The 18,102-nt window shown below is 41.0% G+C and overlaps 1 protein-coding gene across 1 annotated transcript in view; it reads left to right on the forward strand.

The window, feature by feature from the left end:
• Window positions 1-5,420: 5,420 nt before the first annotated feature.
• The window catches only part of ESRRB (estrogen related receptor beta), a 123,290-nt gene continuing 110,608 nt past the window's right edge, over window positions 5,421-18,102 (forward strand). The window contains exon 1 of the mRNA XM_042813317.1: window positions 5,421-5,488. Coding sequence (XP_042669251.1) covers window positions 5,487-5,488 — 2 coding nt within the window. The 5' untranslated portion in view covers window positions 5,421-5,486. The remainder of the gene's footprint in view (window positions 5,489-18,102) is intronic.

Here is an 18,102-nt window from a genome sequence, read left to right on the forward strand (position 1 = left end):
AAAACAAAAACCCAAGGGGAACCTGTTTCTGGCAGTCCTCATCTCTCCGATTAGGCACCCTACTGGTTTAAATCTCACACTGTCCTCCAGGTCTATCAGAATTGCCATTAGCTTTATTCTGATAGTTACTTGCTATACTACTACTATGCTTCCTCTGCCTCTCCACTGTGGTCAAGGTCACTGAGAACATGAAACAGTATCTCTTGCCCCAAGTCCACCTTACTAGGCTGCAGGCTGCTTTGAGTGCACAGCTAATGCCTCATGCTAGCTCAGGTGTGGGCTTGCTGCTGCTAAACAAAGTCCTAAACAAGTGGTGCAACAACAGCAATGAGTTTCTGCAAAGCATCCGCGCAAGTCAAAAACGTGAAAGGCACCTGCCTCAAGTGATGGAATTGACAGCCCCACGTTAGTGAAACATGTTGCAGCGTGCAATTGGAAGAAGTTGGTGGTGGTTTCCAGAGAGAGTGCATCATGGTTGCACCAATTTAGGCAGAGTACCTCTATAAGAGTTGTCTTTTTTCAGTGTATTTTGCAGAGTGTAAACACAGAAGCGCTTTTAGGTGGATGTTTAGGAGGGATCTAATTGAGGTAAGGGTAAAAGGGGGAGTCATATTGTGTGCAATAGATTGGCAAAGGCTGTGTGTTTAAATGTACTCTGGTATACAGTTATTCTAGTGCTGGCAGGATTTAGTTAAATCCAGGCATGTTTTGTTTCTGTGTGTGTAGAACTGAATGCTTGCTCTGGATGTTCTCTGAATGTACTCTGATATGTGTTGTGTCTTCTTGTTCAGGCCAAGCCATTTTTTATTAGTTTGTTGCTATTACTGATGGACTCAGAAAAACAAGACAGAGTAGCATTTTTCTGGACTTGTTAAAGCCCATGATTATAACTTCTCCTGAGTAGACACAAATGGTGCCTCTCAGCAGCCTCGCTCTGCAAGTAGCTATGCCAGGTGAAGATTTTAGCTGCTCACAGCTCTGGAGATGGAAGAATAGATTTGTGCTTCTCAATCCAGAAAAGTTGTGGAGCCCTAACCTGATGTGCTTTGCTTGAAGCAATGTAGTAAGTTGTGATAGGTTCCCTTCTGCACAGAACTTTTTCGAATTCTAATTTCTTGCTGGCAGGTACCTGGAAGGTGGAATTAGCAGGAATAACTGAATCTGGTAGGGAGCTTCCATAAAAATTTTAGTCACTTTCACATTCCTACAACTTAATAGCGTGTATAAGAGTTAAAAAACAAACAAACAAAAACCTAAGAGTGTTTGCAGTTATGTTAACAGATCAGTATGACCTATCCAAGTGATAATACAGACTTGACAAAGCGTGGAAAGCACTATACTGGAACACACATGAAAGATCTGGACACAGAAGTATGGACCTTGGGTTCAGCATGTGCCAACAAATATCCTGCTAAAGATATTTGTTGCACAAAGTATGCTGGTGTATATGAAGTTTGCAGTATTAAAATTGAATAAGGAATTAAAATTCTTAGTGATAATATCAGCTGTTTCCTCTTGAGCATCTGCTGTTTTTCAAAGTACTTGTATCAAAATGTGGAGTATCTTTATCTATTTGTTAAGTTGGATGTAAGAGTAATACTATGTGTGCCAAGCATTTGGAGAACGTTGCTACTCACACTTTTCCTTTTAAATGCAACTTATGCCCAATTTATTCTTTGTTTCTATATTCAGTCTTGAAAGAAGGGTTTTTGACTTTAATTTCCTTTGTGTGTTAAGAGTTATTTTGTTATTGGATCTGTTTTGGTCTTTACTGTTTGAAATCAGTAAAATTCCCATCTCACTAAGCAGATCATGGCTATCATGGCTATCCTGGAATTTTGAGGTTGTGAGACACGTTCAGGGTAGGGAAATTCTGACAGTGGAACTTCTTATTGGACTTTACAGTTGTTTTTTGTTGTGGCTAAACTCTGGAATTGCAGAGCTGTTTGTTTCTTGTAAAACTTTTACTCATGCTTGTTTTTCCTGGTGCAAAAGCAGCAGCGGTTCTAAGCTCTAAAATTATGTCACATAATCCACTGTGCACTGAAGCATCCTGATGCTCGTGGCACGTGGGGCAAAAATCATCAGCATGGTTTCATGTGTGAATGGGAGGAATTGGAAGATTCCACTGATTGGGCCAGTATTTTCAAACTTGGACTGGTTTTGCTGTGTCTGTGTCTAAAAAGGGTAGCTGTGAAGTTTTGTTTGTTTTTATCATCTGGAGGAAAGTGTATTTTGCATTCTATAATGGCATAAATGTAGCTGAGCAAATTCTGCCTAGATTGACACAGGCAAGCCTTGAACTGCTTATGTTTGAAGAAAACTGAGCACTGAAATTTTACTTCTGCTAGTCACACACTTTGGAACCTGAGGCAGAAATACAGGCTTATGAGGAAAGTAGCCCTGGCAAGAAGCATTTAAAAAACTTTCCCAAACAACCATAGAAAAGACTGTAAAGCTGTGTTTGCATTTTACGATGTCTTCTACGCGGGTGCCTCAAGGAAAGAGTTGATCCTTTAATATAGTCTACAAGTCCCTGATGTTAATCTTTTGTGTTGTGTTGTGTTTTGTTTTTTAATGTATCTGAGGGTGCTCTTGAAATCTTCTGGCTCTCTTTTTGCTGTGTTTTGAAGTGGGCATCCTGTTTCATGGTCTCTACCATTGGTTTCTTTCCATGCCTCACCCTGTCTTGGTTGTGGCTGGACTGAGGAGAAGTTTGTACACAGGAGGTGGTGACAGTGAGGGGCAGAAGACTGTGTTAGAGGTTTTATTTGAGAGAGGCCCTCTGAACTGCCCCATTAAGGTCATATATCCTGGTGCCTGAAGGCAGGGAGGATGGAGGAATGCTGCATCCATTCAAGATTCATCCATATTAGCTAAGCTTTTCATGCTGGCAAATTCTCATCCCTTCATCTTCCATACAGAAAGTAGAAGGATGGGGAGTAGAAGGATGTGTTCACTTTTGCTCTGCTGTGAATATGGGGTGCCAACAATAAGCGCTAACCTGGGCCTGAGGACTGAATAGAGCTTCCTGGCAACCTGTGTGAGATGTGCCAGCACATAGGCATGGGGTTTCCTTGGGATTCAGTTTGGCCCATGGCAGGGTAATGGGGCAGAGACGAAACTGTTCACATAAAATAGGGCTTGGAAGAGTAATATGTGGGGATCTTTAGATGCCAGCAATGTAGAATGTCAAAAACAGTTTGGCAGGTAACATTTTTAGGGCCTATATGACTGACATTATTGAAGCTGAATTATCCAAAAGTGACTGCTGGATTTAGGTGCCCTGTTTTGGGACCTTTGTCTGTTGTACCGCAGTCTGATTATCCTAAAATTCCTTTTGATGGCAGTGGGAAGTGTAACATGCTGTACAGCTCTGAATAGACCAAAAGACCAAAACATCATCTACTACACAGACTGAATGAGAGAGCTGAAATGAAAAATCTTTGGTCACGTTAATTTTATCTGTGATGGATCGTTCCAGTAGTGAAGGACCGCAATCTGGCAGGAAAGGGGTTGTGTTTCCACACTAGAGCACAGCCTATCAGATACTTCTTTTTTCCCTGCGTTCATTTGTACATCCTCATCTATAGATTCATGCCCTAAAGTGCACTGTTAAATACTGTTATTGCTGTCTTATTAAAGCTGGAGGATGTGAAGCAGTAGTAAAGAGATAAGTGAAACTTTGCATAGTGCAGATGCTCAGCTGAGGAAAATGTCTTTTTCCAGTGCTTCACCAGGTCCCTGTTTTGTTGGAAGATTGGTTTGGTTTGTTTTTTTTTTTTTGGAAAAGCACATTGGCTAAATCCTATCAGCTCGGACACTAAGCATATTGACACATGGTGAATTACACATGCAGCAGGATTTGTCCCAAAATGAAAAAATTACTTTTATATTCCCAAATAATCAATAACTGCATTGATCTGAGACCTTGGCTATGAGTGGTGAGACCTTGCCTGACTTTCAGATAGCTGCCCCTGTTGACTACTTTGCTTTACTCCAGCGAGAGCAGCAGCAGCAGCAGCACAGCGTAGACATGCCTAAACTAGCTTGAATAGTTCAGGTACTGTTAGCCACTGAGCCAGAGAACCATGGAGTTCAGTATGGGCTTAATGCCTGGGGATTTTATCCTGCTTTTTATGAGTTCAGCATTGCTTTACCATCTCAGCACTAACAATGTGTTGAAAATAAAGGTTGGTGGATCTGGTACTCTGTCTGCTGTAGTGCTTTTCCCTGCAGAGCTGAGCGTGGTGCTAGGGGTGTTAGTAGGAGATACTGCCAAAGGTAGCAGTGTGGAGGCAAAACAGCTTTTGTTCTCTGCCTGCTGTTCTCCTCTTCTTTCCCACACTTCCGCTAGTGTTTATCTGGAGCTGCCCAGCCTTTGAGCGTGTTTAATGTGAAACTGCTTAACTGGTAAGGTTTTGCTGGGTCTGTGAGTACCTGGGAGTTTGGAGGACCAGCTACCTCTTGGATCAGCTTTTGGCCTGTCTGATGGTGGACCAGAACAATCAAAAGAACCTCTAGAACTTAGATATGGAAAAATCCAGGTCTGTTAATGCTACCTTTTAATAAGGACCAAGGCAGAAGCATTCCTGGTGCTTTATGTCAAGTTATTGCCTGGATTGTGGGTTCCCAGCTTAGCTTCTGCAGAAGAGCTGTGATGATACCTATAACTTGTTAGGAGTTTTCTCCTGGCAGTCAAGGATGTGATTGCAAGCAATGGTTTGGTCCCGGAGAGTTCAGTAGCTTCTCTGAGCCAACAGGCAATGCATTATCAATGCTCTCTGTTTTGTTTTCAGGAACAGCCTCAAGAACCAGTTTCTGTGGGCTGAGACCTTAAATGGACAATCAAACTGTTAAACTGCTGCTCTGCCCGCTACTCCATTTGTTCTGCAGCAGAAATACAAACATGCCTGGACCAAACCCCAGAGCTCAACTCTGAACTTCTCTTTCATTTTGTCAGAATCCCTAACCTGTTTTTAAAACGATATTTATTTCTGTTAAATTGCGGAAGAGTTGGATGCAGTCTGCCAGTTGTGCTTTCCCTCCTCTTCTTTGTGCACTGAATTTTGTTCACTTGCTTTACATGCCTCAAGTTGCTGTAATGCTGCTGGGAAAGTAATTGCCTTGCACTTTTTCTTTCTGATGCCCACGGGTGACTGTGGGGGACTCCTCCCTGGGCACAGCGCAGAGTTAAAAGCCCAGCTTCTGCTTTGCTTAAGACCTGGTTATTTCTTTCTTTCTTTTTTTTTTTTTTTTTTTTTTTTTTTTTTTGTCAGCTGCCTGTTATATCAATCACAGAGCTGGGATCTATTTATAGGTTGGGACTCGGAGTACTGTGTCCTAGTCACAAAGAGAGGCAGAGACGCAGAGGGGACTGTCGGCTGGTGCAGGCGGAACCAAAAGATATTTAATCAGCAATTAGAAACACCTGAGGGCAAGGGAAATTCTACTCCAGCCTCGAGCTTCATCTCTCAGCCTGCAGCATGTAAGTACCGAACTTCTACCTTTTATTGCATTTATGGAGCTGGTTGTTGTTTTTAGGTTGTTGTTTTTGTTTTTTTTTTTTTTAATTTATTTATTCAAATGTTGCTGTGCACCAATCTTTTTATCTGGGCTAAAAATTATGGCAGCATCCCAATATAGTTAAAGGTTATATCTATATATCTATATATCTACTTTCACACTGTCAAAGGAAGGTCAGTGTGACCCACAAGGATAGGAGTTGGTTTCAGAACTTCATAGAAATCAGGCAGTTTCACTATTCAGGAGTTGCTTTTTCCTCTGGAAATAAGCAAGTGAAAGTTTGAGAGGAACAGTTATGTTTTGGGAATAGAAATGGTCAGGTTTGCTGGCATTCCAAAAAGGTCAGTGTATAATGTAGCTCTGCTTAAGGGCTTACCAAGGACAGGTGCTATTTATCCCGTGCTGGTAAAGGCAAACCTGGAAACTTCAACAGTCTTGTCTTAAAAGAACCAAGTGACACCTTTTCCTCAACTTCACACACACACAAAAAAAAAAAAAAAAAAAAAAAAATCAATTTCATATCAAACCTTCTCTTAAAAGGGAAATGAAATTTGCCTGTACTGAATGTCTTTGTCATTGAGCAGTTGATATTTCTCTAATTTTCAGTGTCCCAGACGAACAGAAGCCTCTTCAGTGATAAAAGGGGGTGCAAGTCTTTGTAAACTCAGCGCAGAGACAGTCAGGGAAATAACTTAGTCTGCCTCTGGTTGCCAGTTAATCGTTTGCTTTAAAGCTGCCCAAATGCAAAATGGTTTTAACAATGGTAGATTTTTTAATTTTTTTTTTTTTTTTTTGTTAGAACTTCTGTTAAAAAGGGAATGAAAACTGGGAGGAAAATAATTACTCAGAAACTGTTTTTTTAATAGCTTTTAGCATAAATTTTTGTCAAAACACTGGAAGTCAAGGAGGTTTTTCTTACTTTGTATTTTGACCTCAGAGATTTGGATTGCATCTTTTACAGGATTTAGTTTTTGTATTTATTGTTGAGCACAGAAAAAATTCCTCCATTTCTCATGGTTATAGTGTCTGGCTCCCAAAACGCAAGTATTACAGTTTTTAATTTTGGTATGTTAAGTTTTTCAGTTTAAATTATGTAAGAGATACATACTATTAAAACTTTTTGCCCCCTCCTCTCCCCCCTTCCCCCCCCCAATTTATCATTCTTGAAAGCAGTAAGACGAAAAATGAAGCTGTATTTAATTTGGATGGAACAAGTGTCTAATAAGCACAGAATAATAAATCCAGAGCTGTCTCACATTCCGAGGGAATAGGTGATAGCTGAATTGCTTGGACTAACCATAGAAATGTGGCAAATAGGCTGTTGGTTGGCTCTTTATTTTGTGTTTCTTAGATGGATGTTTCAGAATTCTTGAAGTTTATGACTTCAGTGCAAGGAACAAACAGAACCCCGTTATTCTTACTAAGTTTTCAGTCACGGATAAAAATATTTCCTCTTTCAGTTACAATTCTAGATATGAGGAAGGCTTTTAGGACAGTATTGATAAACACTATGAATTTTTATACTCCAGCAGTGTTCCAAATGACTATTACAATACTCTGCTTGCTCTGAATTTCCCTTCCCCCAAAATAAAACAGAATTGTCAGCCTGACTGTTCTCATCATAGAAAGCTTCCTTTTGCATATTAAGGCTTTTTGCTTTACTTAAAAACGAATGTATTTAAATTATTTAGGTCTCTGTTCTGTTTGTTTTGGCACAAGATTACATTTATTCTCAGTCTGTGACAATGTGACATCACTGTTTTATAGAAGAGCAGGTTTTCGTGAAAGGCATTAAAGAAATTGAATTGTCGACCCTGTAAGCAATAAGGAATCCATGGTATGGCCGGTCTGAAGCCCTCCTAACAATTGAAAATCAAGCAACATCACTTGAAAAATAAAAATCAAATCTGTTTCCTTCTTATACATACAGAAATATCAGCATGACTGTGCTCAGGAATTACTGCAGTTATTATATCTCAGTACACAGATTTGTGGAAATGCAGGCATTCCTATAGAAGTCTTCTGAGCATCAATTTAGAAGATGTTTAGCCTTAATTTTTGGAACTATTCCATAGTTGTGTCCACTTAACTGCTGGACTTTATCTTTTGATTTTAATCTCGTGTGTCTCTTCCCCTGTTCAACCTGCTGCATTTTGTTACTGCATATAGGAAAAAATCACCAAGCATCCCCTGCTTTATGGTGTACCAGTTAATAGCTTATGGGCTTGCTGTTATTTGGGGGTGGGGAGAGAGTTAGAGAGACTTTGATGTATGATGTGTGGAGAAGTCTTTGTTACTTAGTTTCTGTCTCACTAGCAATTCATTTAATGTGGACCGAGCACCTGTGAACGTCGGAAGTGACTGACTTTGAGTAGTTTGTCACAGAGCTGTTACTTGATTTATTTATTTATTGAGGAATGAAAAAACATCTTTTTTGGTTCATCCTAGTTTGTTTGTTTCCTTGATAGCAAAGTAATGATTGACGTGCAGATTCTCTTTTTTGTGCCCCTCCTCCCGTTGCTGAGCATGACACCTCCTGAGAATTATAAATATAACCTGTGCCAAATCTGCTCAGGTGTCTGGAGTGCGGCGCGCCGCAGTGCCTCACTGTAAGTCCCTGAGAATATGGAGTAAATACCAACAGGAAAAAATACTCTTCTTGAAACAATTCTGTGGGGTTTTTTTGGAGGGGCCTTTTGAATAAACCCCCCAAAGCCAGCAGCTGGTTATTAAAGATTGTGTAGCTATCTCTTGCTCGTGCTATCTCTTACCTCTTTTATCATTTCACCTGTACATCCGTCCATCTATTTCTCATCTATTTTTACATTTCATTATGCTGTGCCTGTTCGCCGGCTCTCTTCTTTTCCTTTCCTGAAGACACATTTCTATCTGGCACAGAAAATAAACTCAGATTGCGGGTAGTTATGTTAATCTAATTCAATCCTCTGTGGGTTAGGAGTGAAATTCTAATAGTGGAGCTGTTGAGGGCTTTTTTGTTAATGGCTTGGGGATTACATTGAGTTAAAGGCTCATTTCCTAATCAAACAGAGAGGGAGAGAGTGACTCCGAATATTTATGAGTCTCCCAGCGCGAGTTAAACATTGAACTCCAAAAGCAGGATTTCAGTGCTACAGAAAGAGTTAAAACCCCTCAGGGCTGCTGTGGAGGGGCGGGGGGAAGGAAACCAGTTAAGCCATCAGCATTTTCAACTGCTGTATAACTTCAGTTTGGTTAGAAAAAATAATCATCTCACAGAGCTAAAATGGAAACTGTAGTGAGATATTTAAAACAAAGTCAAGTGATGCTTCAGAAAGACTCTCCTTTAGCAAAGCAGGATACATGCAGTGCATGCTGTAGCCTAGTAGGAACTCCAAATAAATACTCTTCTAAATGGGAAGAACTGGAGGGTGGGCTTAGTTTTTATTATTACTGCCTTGAAGACCTGATTTAAAATTTTAATGAGTTATATTTTTGGTTCTGTTAACCCTTGGGTAATTTTTGCTTAAAGAAAAAAAAGAGATGTGTGTGTGGGTCAATACCTAATTGTTCCACTTCTGTTTAGTAGGCTGATACCTATCGAGGCTTTTTTTTCCTGCACTTTAGATTAGCTGGAGTCTTGGGTCAAGCAGTTTAGGTGGAGAACTGGGTTCTCTGTCACAGGAAAGATTAATCAAATTAATGTCTGATTACTTTTGTGATAAGTACATCTTCAGTGCTTGGGTAGACCCTGCTGTTGCAGAAAAAGAGCGGTCCTGCCTGCCTGCAGTGAGTAGAGGTACAGTGTTCCTAAGCAGTGTGTTGAGGGATAGAGACCAACAATCTTCTGACTTGCATGATCATGTCGTGCCTCCATATGCCTCAGTTTTCCTGCCTGTAAAATGATATATGACTGACATCAAAAGTACTCTAAGGTCTACAGAGAACAACTTGTATAAATCCCCAGTGGCTGGTTTGCTTATGGCAGACTGACTGCAAATCGCTGACCCAGGTGTGTAGATTGAGAACAAGGGGTTACTGTGCTCCTAACAAGGAGTTACCCCACTTTGCTAGGTTTGTTTTCTTTGGTGTTGTTGTTTTGTTTTTAAAAGCATTTGGTACAAGTCATCAATAATGTCTTCCAGTTTGGGTAAGACAAGCAGGTAAAAGGCTAAGTTACTCCTAGTAAAACCGAAATTCAGTAGAGTTGTCCTTCACATTAATCTTAATTTGATCCTGGTGACTCTTGCTGAGATGAAGCTCCAGGTTTATTTCTCAAAGGTGGTAAGCACTGACTAAGAAAATGTCACTCTGGTTCTGGAGCCACTTGTATTGATGGTTATTCTCAATATACTGAACTTCCTGTTTTTGCTGACATGTCTATCTGGGTGCAGCACCTTGAGGTAAGAATTGGCACCTTGCCGTAGTTTAAAAATTATTTAAAACTGTGACCTGATGTAAATGCCTGAGGCCCGCTTCTCTTTGTGTTCTGTGCCTGGACCTGCTGAGGAGAGCACCATCAGCTGGAGTCTACTTTATTAAATGCATTTGAAATACATAATAATTGTGTTCTTTCCATCTAATAACTGATACCCACAGCAGATCGCTTTGAGACGTGACTTTCTGTGGCCAAGCTGAACACTGAGTAACATTTTTTTCTTACCTTCCTCTCCTTCTTTTCTGTTGTACTGAGCCTTTACCTCTCCTGCTCTGTTCTGCTGCGGCCATATGGTTGGCAGTGTATACTTACATTTCCCCTGCTGAACTTTTAGGCAAAATAATCTTCCTTCTCTTTCTGTTCTTTCCAGTGTTATGCTGAATCCTATGAATGATCTGCTGCTGTTTACCCCAAAGATAGATATGTTTTGGTGCAACTTTGCCTGGCATATGTACAGTTTATGAAGAACTAGGAAGCTGAAATCTGATTTTCTACTCTTCCACAAGCTACATAGAACTGTGTTCTTGTCATTGTTTACGTGTGCCACAATTACTTAAAAAAAAAAAAAAAAGAAAAATTATAGTAGTGTAGGAATTTCAGGGAAGGAAGTGTGACTCTTTAACTCTTAGAATACAGTTTAGTTTCCACAATGACTTGAAAGTAATGGCATTTTAAAAGTCTCAGGATGCTTGAAAGACTCTGAGGGGAAAAAAAGGCTGCTTCCTTAGGGGGAATTATCCTTTTTAATGGGATATAACTAAATGTTATTTGAATACTGAAAAGCGTATGCCAGCTACAAAGCCTGAATCTCATATTCATAAGAGGGAAACATAAGTGGCTATTTTTATTCATTAAGGGGTTGCTGCCCTTTCCTTTCCCTCTACCATGTGAGATGTGAATGATCCTGCTCACAAGAGTTTCATGCTTCTCCTAGAATGGATTCTCTATCTCTTTATAATTGTGTTTGCTGGTTCAGCAGGAAATGCACTCCAGAAGTTCTTGTTTCTCAAGGCTCCCGTGATCACCTCTTTGTAGTAGGTCTCAGCGAATGGCCAGTAGCCATGTACAAAAGCGCAGGCATTTCAGTGACGTCCTCCCAAAGTTCACAAGGCCTGGAGTGTGACTTTTTGGGTAGAAGAGGGGGCATGCCTGCTGCCAGGCCTTCCAGACTGCTTTCTCTTTGTTTGCTTTACTCTCATCCCATCCTCAGGCCTTTCTTTACCTATGGGTCTCCTGGGCGTGCAGGAATTACAGTTGTGCTCATCAGCAGCTCTTTCTTCTGCTTCTCTTTAGGAAGGAAGCTCTTCCCTGATGCGTTATGTCTCCATGGCCTAGCAGGGGGGTTTTCAACCTTTCTCTGTGGGCAGTGTGGACTCAGGTAGATTGGCGGAGAGCTCAAGTGAATGTGAATTTCTGAGTTGTGCTCCTTGAACCCACAGACTAGCACTGAGAGCAGTGCAGCACTCAAGTTATAACCATTGGCTGATGCTGTCTTTGGGTAGAGGAGCCTTTTGTGTACAAAACAAAAATCTAGGAAAGGGTTCCTTGCATCAGCATCCTCTCTAACACTTATCCCTAATGTCTTTCTCAGAGCCTATCCAAAGCCCCCCTGCTTTTTAGGTGCACAGCTTAAATGTATTCATAGGCAATCTTCGTACAGAGCCATTTGTTTCACTGTAGTTTTTTAATTCTAGCTCTGACACAGACACCCTGTTTAGCCTAAAGTGAGTCACTTCACTGATGTGATGATGTGTTCTGCACGTCTTAGATGGAGTTCCTGCTTGTCTGTTCTCTGTGGCTCATGAGTTGCATGACCACAGCAAAATGCTTTGTGTTACTGCAGACTCCTAGTACAGTCCAGTGTTTTGCCTCCGGTAACCCTCATTCTCTTTTTTTGCAGTGCATATAATAACAAGATTTTTCTATTCTTCCTGACTCTTCTCCCCATCCCTCTTGCTCTTTTTGTGCTATATAGGATTAAACTTCACTTTTCTCTGTGGTGGGCTCCTGGGACTGTAATGACTGTCAATGCCATCTACTGCTCCGTTCTGAGAGGGGGAGCTCTGCTCTGCAGATGCCTTGTACTCCCTGCACAGAGAAGTTGTGGGGGGCAGAGAGCCACAGCTCTGATTTCTTTAGGGTAGTCTGTCCCATAAAAAGAAATTGGACGTAAGGATACGTATAGGTGCTTGAAGGGCAATATATAGAGATGTTGTTGCTTTGCTGTAGTAATGGGTAGTGCCTCACTGCAATACTGTGCTAACCTGGCTACATTATTTCCAGTTCTGTAGTCTCTTCTGGCATGTGAGCCAGTGTAATGTGTGTTCAAGGAGGATGGAATTACTGGCGCTGCTGGCTTGTTTATGAAAGGTGAAATGATAGGGGCTGAGAGCCATGGCTTCTGGGAAATAAGGGCTAGCCAGAAGAATTGATTGTCTTGGCTTATTGATTCTTCAGGAAACAGCCCTGAAGTGATAATACTATTTCTGCCACTTTGAGACACTTTGTACCAGCAACATCCTCTGTTTACCTAGAATAGTGTGAAGGTGGACCTGTTCTGTTGCCAACTCATTCCAGAAAAACCCCGTGCTAGACATGTGTTGAGTTTACCACTTGTCTATCTGCTCACAAGGAGTGGGTGAGCAGCTTCCCTGCACATGCACAAGTGTCACTGGCTTACAGTGGGTAATGGCAGTTGGCTGTGAATGGTGTTTTTGAGAGTTTTTTTCCTAGTCTTTGTCTGTAGTGGCATTTTGTGAAGTAGCAGCCTGTATCACATCTCTCCTATTCTTTTCCATTCCCTTTCTGGCCAAATTGGAGTCACCTCCCAGTTGGACTCAATGCTTGAAATAAAGTGGCTAAATTCTTTTGATCCTATGAGCCCAGGCTAACTTCTGTCCACCTCTATTTGCTGTTGATGGGCAGGTGATAAAACAGCTGCTTTGCACTGAAGAAGAACCTGCCCCGAGAAGGCAGACATTTCTTTCTTACCCCCAAGGTGGTAAAGGAAGAAACACCAGGTTACTGCAGGAGCTGGTGGATGAACAGTGCTTTAAAGGTCTGCTCAACTATACCGCCTGTAGATGCATGTGTGAGGTGTTTGAAGAGCAGAGCGAGCAGAGTGGCAGCCTTGAACGTCTCTTGGGTGCTTATGTGACCATGGGCATGGTGGGGTCTGAGGGAACACTCTCCTGCCTATTTCTGGGACTCACAGCTGTCTTTGCAGCACAGTGGGCTGGGGAAGCCTTCATGCTGTTGCCCTGAGGCACCAGTTGCAGGCAGCTTGCAAGATGGGCTTGGCTTATGGCCTTAGCTAGGCCTTTGCGGATGACTACTTATTTGGACTCGGATCTGCAGAAGTAAAAGGGTAGTTTTCTCATCGTGTTCCATATCTCCTTTTCTCTCTGCTTTGCATTCACGTGCTTTGCACCCTTTCATTTTTCTGCATGTGCTGTTGTGTTATGAGGAGTTTCAGATGGAGGGTGATAGCCTCCATAGCTGGGACAGAAGGCCGGGAAAGCTTGGGAGCATTTGGAGCCCATTGCAGAATCTTGCAGAAAGCCAAGAGAGCCAAAAAAACTACTGTGAAATGCTTCTTTATTAAGTCAGGACAGTTTATATATAGAGATACGCAAATAACTTAGAGCCATTTAATTACCCTATATATCATTTCCATAGTTCATCTTCTTTGATCCTGCCAACAACTTTATTGCTGTACTTGAAATTTTACTTGACAACTCCACCAAGTGAAAGTAAATGATGAGAAAAATTGCAGTTTTCTTTTGAAAGGAAAAAAAGTGTCTAGACCACAAGGTTTCAGTGAACAACTAAAAAGCAAAACCAACTGCTTAAAAAGCAAAAATAGTGGGGGATAAGAGTAACACCAATGTACATATAATACAGAATATAATTGTTTATTTTGGGACTTGATCAGTAGTTGAACATTTGAGGCTTACAGTACTGTGTATTATGTAATGTAAAATTATTATCTACACTTAATAAATTTCATGCTGTGACTGCTCCACTTCTTTTTAACTAGCTCTCAGACTGTGGCTACAAGTTGTGCTGGCGGCTTTGGATGTTTCTTCCATTTTGCCCTTGTTGCTAGTATCATGATACAGTCCCTTCTCTTGGGCCTGTTGCATTGAGACATGAGACAGCTTTTGTCCTAGAGACCTTGCAGTTCTCTTTGAGACGAGATGGCTGGAAGTACAGTTGTCTTATAGTCACAGACATAATAACCAAGGGTAACTGAGATAGGAATTAATGGTAATGTGTTAACACAAGCATGGCTTATTTTATATGCAGATGCCTTTACTTACTGTGCGCTTAACTAGAAGATAAAGTATACTCCTTTACGTCACTGTGCAAGACCTATCTAATTCTTTGCTTTGCAAAATTAACACCTCTCTTTCTTAGCTAGGAGAGCTTTGCTACATGTTCACAAATGTGTGCTTTCCCATTTTTTTCAGTGCCATAGTCATCATTTTTTCTTAAAAAATAGTTCAGAGGGAACTGACTTTAGATAAACCAAGGGAAGTATTTTTTTCATATAACCAGAATTAAACTGTGGGATTTGTTGGCCTCTGTGTTATTCAGTAGCAAAGTTATGGATGGACTTGGGAAAATAAATTTATGGAATTTGTGGTTGTCATCATAGACCAGTAATGTTATGGTCTAGAGGCAACAGCTTAAGCCACAGAAATGCAGCAAGGTGGAGAGCAGGAAAAGTATTCTCCTTTCTTATAGTATTTCCTTGAACATGTTAGTGGCTGCTATCAGAGATGAAATATGGGACTAGCTGACTTCTTAACTTGACCTCATGTGACTGTCTTCACGTCTCTTACAGGTGAAACCAGTGTTGCCGCTAAATGCAGGTGGCTGAATTACTTGTTTATGTGACACCCCATTACAGACACACAGCATTTATATTTTGTTTACAGTAAATGTTTTTCTGCTGTTATAGGCCATGTTCTCAAAGCTGTGTAAGTTCCGAAGGCAGATAAGCTATGCCATTGAGAAAGCAGCACCAAAGACAAGAATACAGCCAGGGAGGAAGGCTGAGCCCCACATAGACAATGCTCCCTGAATGTATTAGTTTTGACTGGTGTGCATTCCTTCCCGTGGACGGGGTGGTTCTTGCACTGGAATTTGCTGGGCAGAGAAAGGCCCAAAGGAAAAGAGGCATGTGCCTCTATGGATGCAGAAGAGCAGACTATACAGCAGCTGTGATCTTTTCCATGTATAACATGTGATGTTTCCATGTATAATCCATCCTCTGCTCTGCAATGTGTAGTTCTGCAGAAGGTTTAGTCACCAAATGAGCTTTAGTTTGATGATGTGTTGGGTCAAGGAGCAAGATATTTTACTTGCAAGACGAGGGTTCAGTGTGAGAAAGAGAGAGGACTATGAAGGTTTATACAGTGGTCACATGAATCAGCCTGTTTCTTGTCCAGCGCCTTCCCTATGAGCCCAAAGCACTGAACAAACGTGCCATTATCTGTTGAAAATTGTAGTTTGTTGTTGTGGCTTTCTTTTTTTTTTCCCCAGGATTTCATGGGTCTTCTCCAGTGCAGCTGTCTGTAAACTTGTAGTTGTAAAGCTGTGTGAGCTTGGAAGCTGTTTCATGTAGTTTTGCTGCTTAATGTGTGTCTTCAACAAAACATGAGGGACTGCCTTGGAGCTTCTGAGTGAATTTACTTTCATGGCCCAGAATTCACCTCTGTAGTGAGAGGGCAGGTTTGCATTACTTTTTGGGAGACAGAAAAGGCCTGATTAAGAGCAACAGTGCTTTCTGTCTTGCTTCAAATGTAGATTGTTGTCTTGTACGTGTTTTCTATTGCAACTTGCACTGGTAGGTACTGACCCATGTTGGAAACAAAACCTTCTTGCGCTGAAGTCCCAATAACTGCTCAGACCTAAAAAAAAAAAAAACCTCTTAGCAGGCCTGAAGTTGTGGGGAGTGATGCTAGTTTTAATTCTCCTTCCAAGCCAGAAATATTCCCAATTTTATTTTTTGAACCCATCAATAATATGGGGTAATTATGTGACTATGAAAGCTGCCTTTGTACAAAAAGATGTTTGTATCATTTACTATTTAAAAGCGGAGCCAAGCAGGAATTTATGCTGCTGGTTTCCCATTCATCTGGGAACTGCTGCAACTTTGGTAAAGTCACGTTTCTGCGGAGAGAGGACTTGAGATGCTAATTTGACTGTAGGAGTTTATTTCTGGAATGCAGCAGTGTTTCACCAACGGAGCAGCTGTCCTGGAAACACTTACTATAGGAGCTCTTTTTCCTCACTGTGTATAATTGACAAAATCACCCCAGTTAATGTGAAACCTTTTAAGTCTCCTTAACTAGACCACAGGGAGTGCAGAGAGGTCTACAGAACTCTGACCTCCTTCACTTCCTTCTCCTATCATTAGGGAAGAAAAAGATACTCCCATGCTTAAATGTTCCTTGGAGGAGAAGCCCATAATCTTTTCTGAGTTTGTAAAGCTGTTTCTGTCAGTAATGTGCTACTGTTTGGGAGGAATATGGGAATATGTTGATCGCACTTTCAATAGATAATTTGTGATAGTAAGTAAACCTCTTATAATCTTCTCAGCTATTGTAGAATGATTAATCACAGCAGTTACAGGTGGGAAAAGTTTCTTGAGCTATTCAGTTCTTCTGTTTGACTGGCTTGGCTTGCCCAACTTTATTCCACACCCATTCACTGCTGGGTGACATTTCTACTGCTCAAGTGCTTCTGCTATCAGAGAAATTTTCCTGGTTGTTCAGTTAATATTATTTCTTAATTTCTTTTTTTTTTTCCCTCTCTCTCTAGTTTTCTCTCATGATACACAGTTTCTTCTTTTCATTGGTTCCACTCTTAGATTCTTTTTAGACAGAAGTCCTGTCTCTTAATCCTTGTTTCCTTGACCAAACTCTGTTTCTTTTTTGCCCTCCCCTGCTGCCACTTTTCATCATTCTCTTGAACTACTCTGTAAGTTTTATTGTGTTCCTGTTGAAAAGGTTTTACACTTTGAGTTTCAAACCTGTCTTTTGGCCAGTGTTCAAGGCTACTCACAGGTAGCAGTTCTTTATGGGGAGGAGGACATTCCAGCTGGATGAAGGCCTTTTTTTCAGAGAGTACCAAGTGACAAGTCCTGTATCTATGATCTAGGCCAGTTTCCCTGATGGTTGCATCACTGAGGCAAGATCTGCAATGGAAGCCTCCATCTGCTGGGGTTTGGGGAGTGCTTCTTCCATCAGGTATTTGACACAGTCCACAAATTGCCCCCACATCTGCTGCTGGCTCTTCTCCCAGGCTGTGCTAGTGTAGTTTTTCAGATGAATAAGTGTGACCAGGGCTTCCTAAAAATTATCACTTTGTCAAGGATTTTTGCTCCCACCATCAGTTGTTTTGGAAAGAAATATTTTTTTAAAAAAGATGCTTCACAGAATTTACCTAGAATATTTAAGAATTTAATTTTGGAATAGGAAGACTCTAGAACATGATCAGCGAATACTATTTCCTTTTGTAATTTCCCTCACTTTCCATGTGTGTGATGGAACATAGTCCTGGGTTGCCCTTATGGCAAAGTGGAATCTGAAAAGCTGAAAAGGGGGGGGGAGGGGCTGGGGGGAAGAGAAGAAATAAGTAAAATCTATATAGTTTTTTTTTTTAAGGAGCCAAAAGCAGTACGTTTTAATAGGAAAAAATGAGTCTTGCAAGTGTTTCAGATGCTGAGATGTGGGAGATGTGGTAGAAAGGAGAGGTGAGTGGTTTTTAAGAACAGCCTGGTATGACACAAACTGGAAGGAGCAATTGGAGAACAGCAGTGTGAGAGTTTAAAAGGCCTTCAGTAGGCAGTAAAATAGTACATCACAGCTTAATGGAGAAGAATAAAAAAATATGGTCCCCAGTACTATGTAGTCTCTTCTGATGGCACATGGTTCCAGTCACTTGAAACTAAATAACAGATTTGTTTTATCTGTTAAAACTAAAACCATGTCTGGTTAGTCAGAGTACGCAAGAAGCTGGAAAAACAGATTTTTCTGCTGCAGGAGAGTCCATGGCTTCACTTCAGGCTGCCAGTGCTCCAGTATTAAAATTACATATTGTAGTAGTAGAAGCAAAGCTGGACAGCAAGACAAATGTTAGCGGGCTTGGAT

The sequence above is a fragment of the Centrocercus urophasianus genome, unplaced genomic scaffold, assembly GCF_019232065.1.
Source record: "Centrocercus urophasianus isolate 14NV4802_14NV808 unplaced genomic scaffold, USGS_Curo_1.0 seq_14, whole genome shotgun sequence".
Taxonomy (NCBI): domain Eukaryota; kingdom Metazoa; phylum Chordata; class Aves; order Galliformes; family Phasianidae; genus Centrocercus; species Centrocercus urophasianus.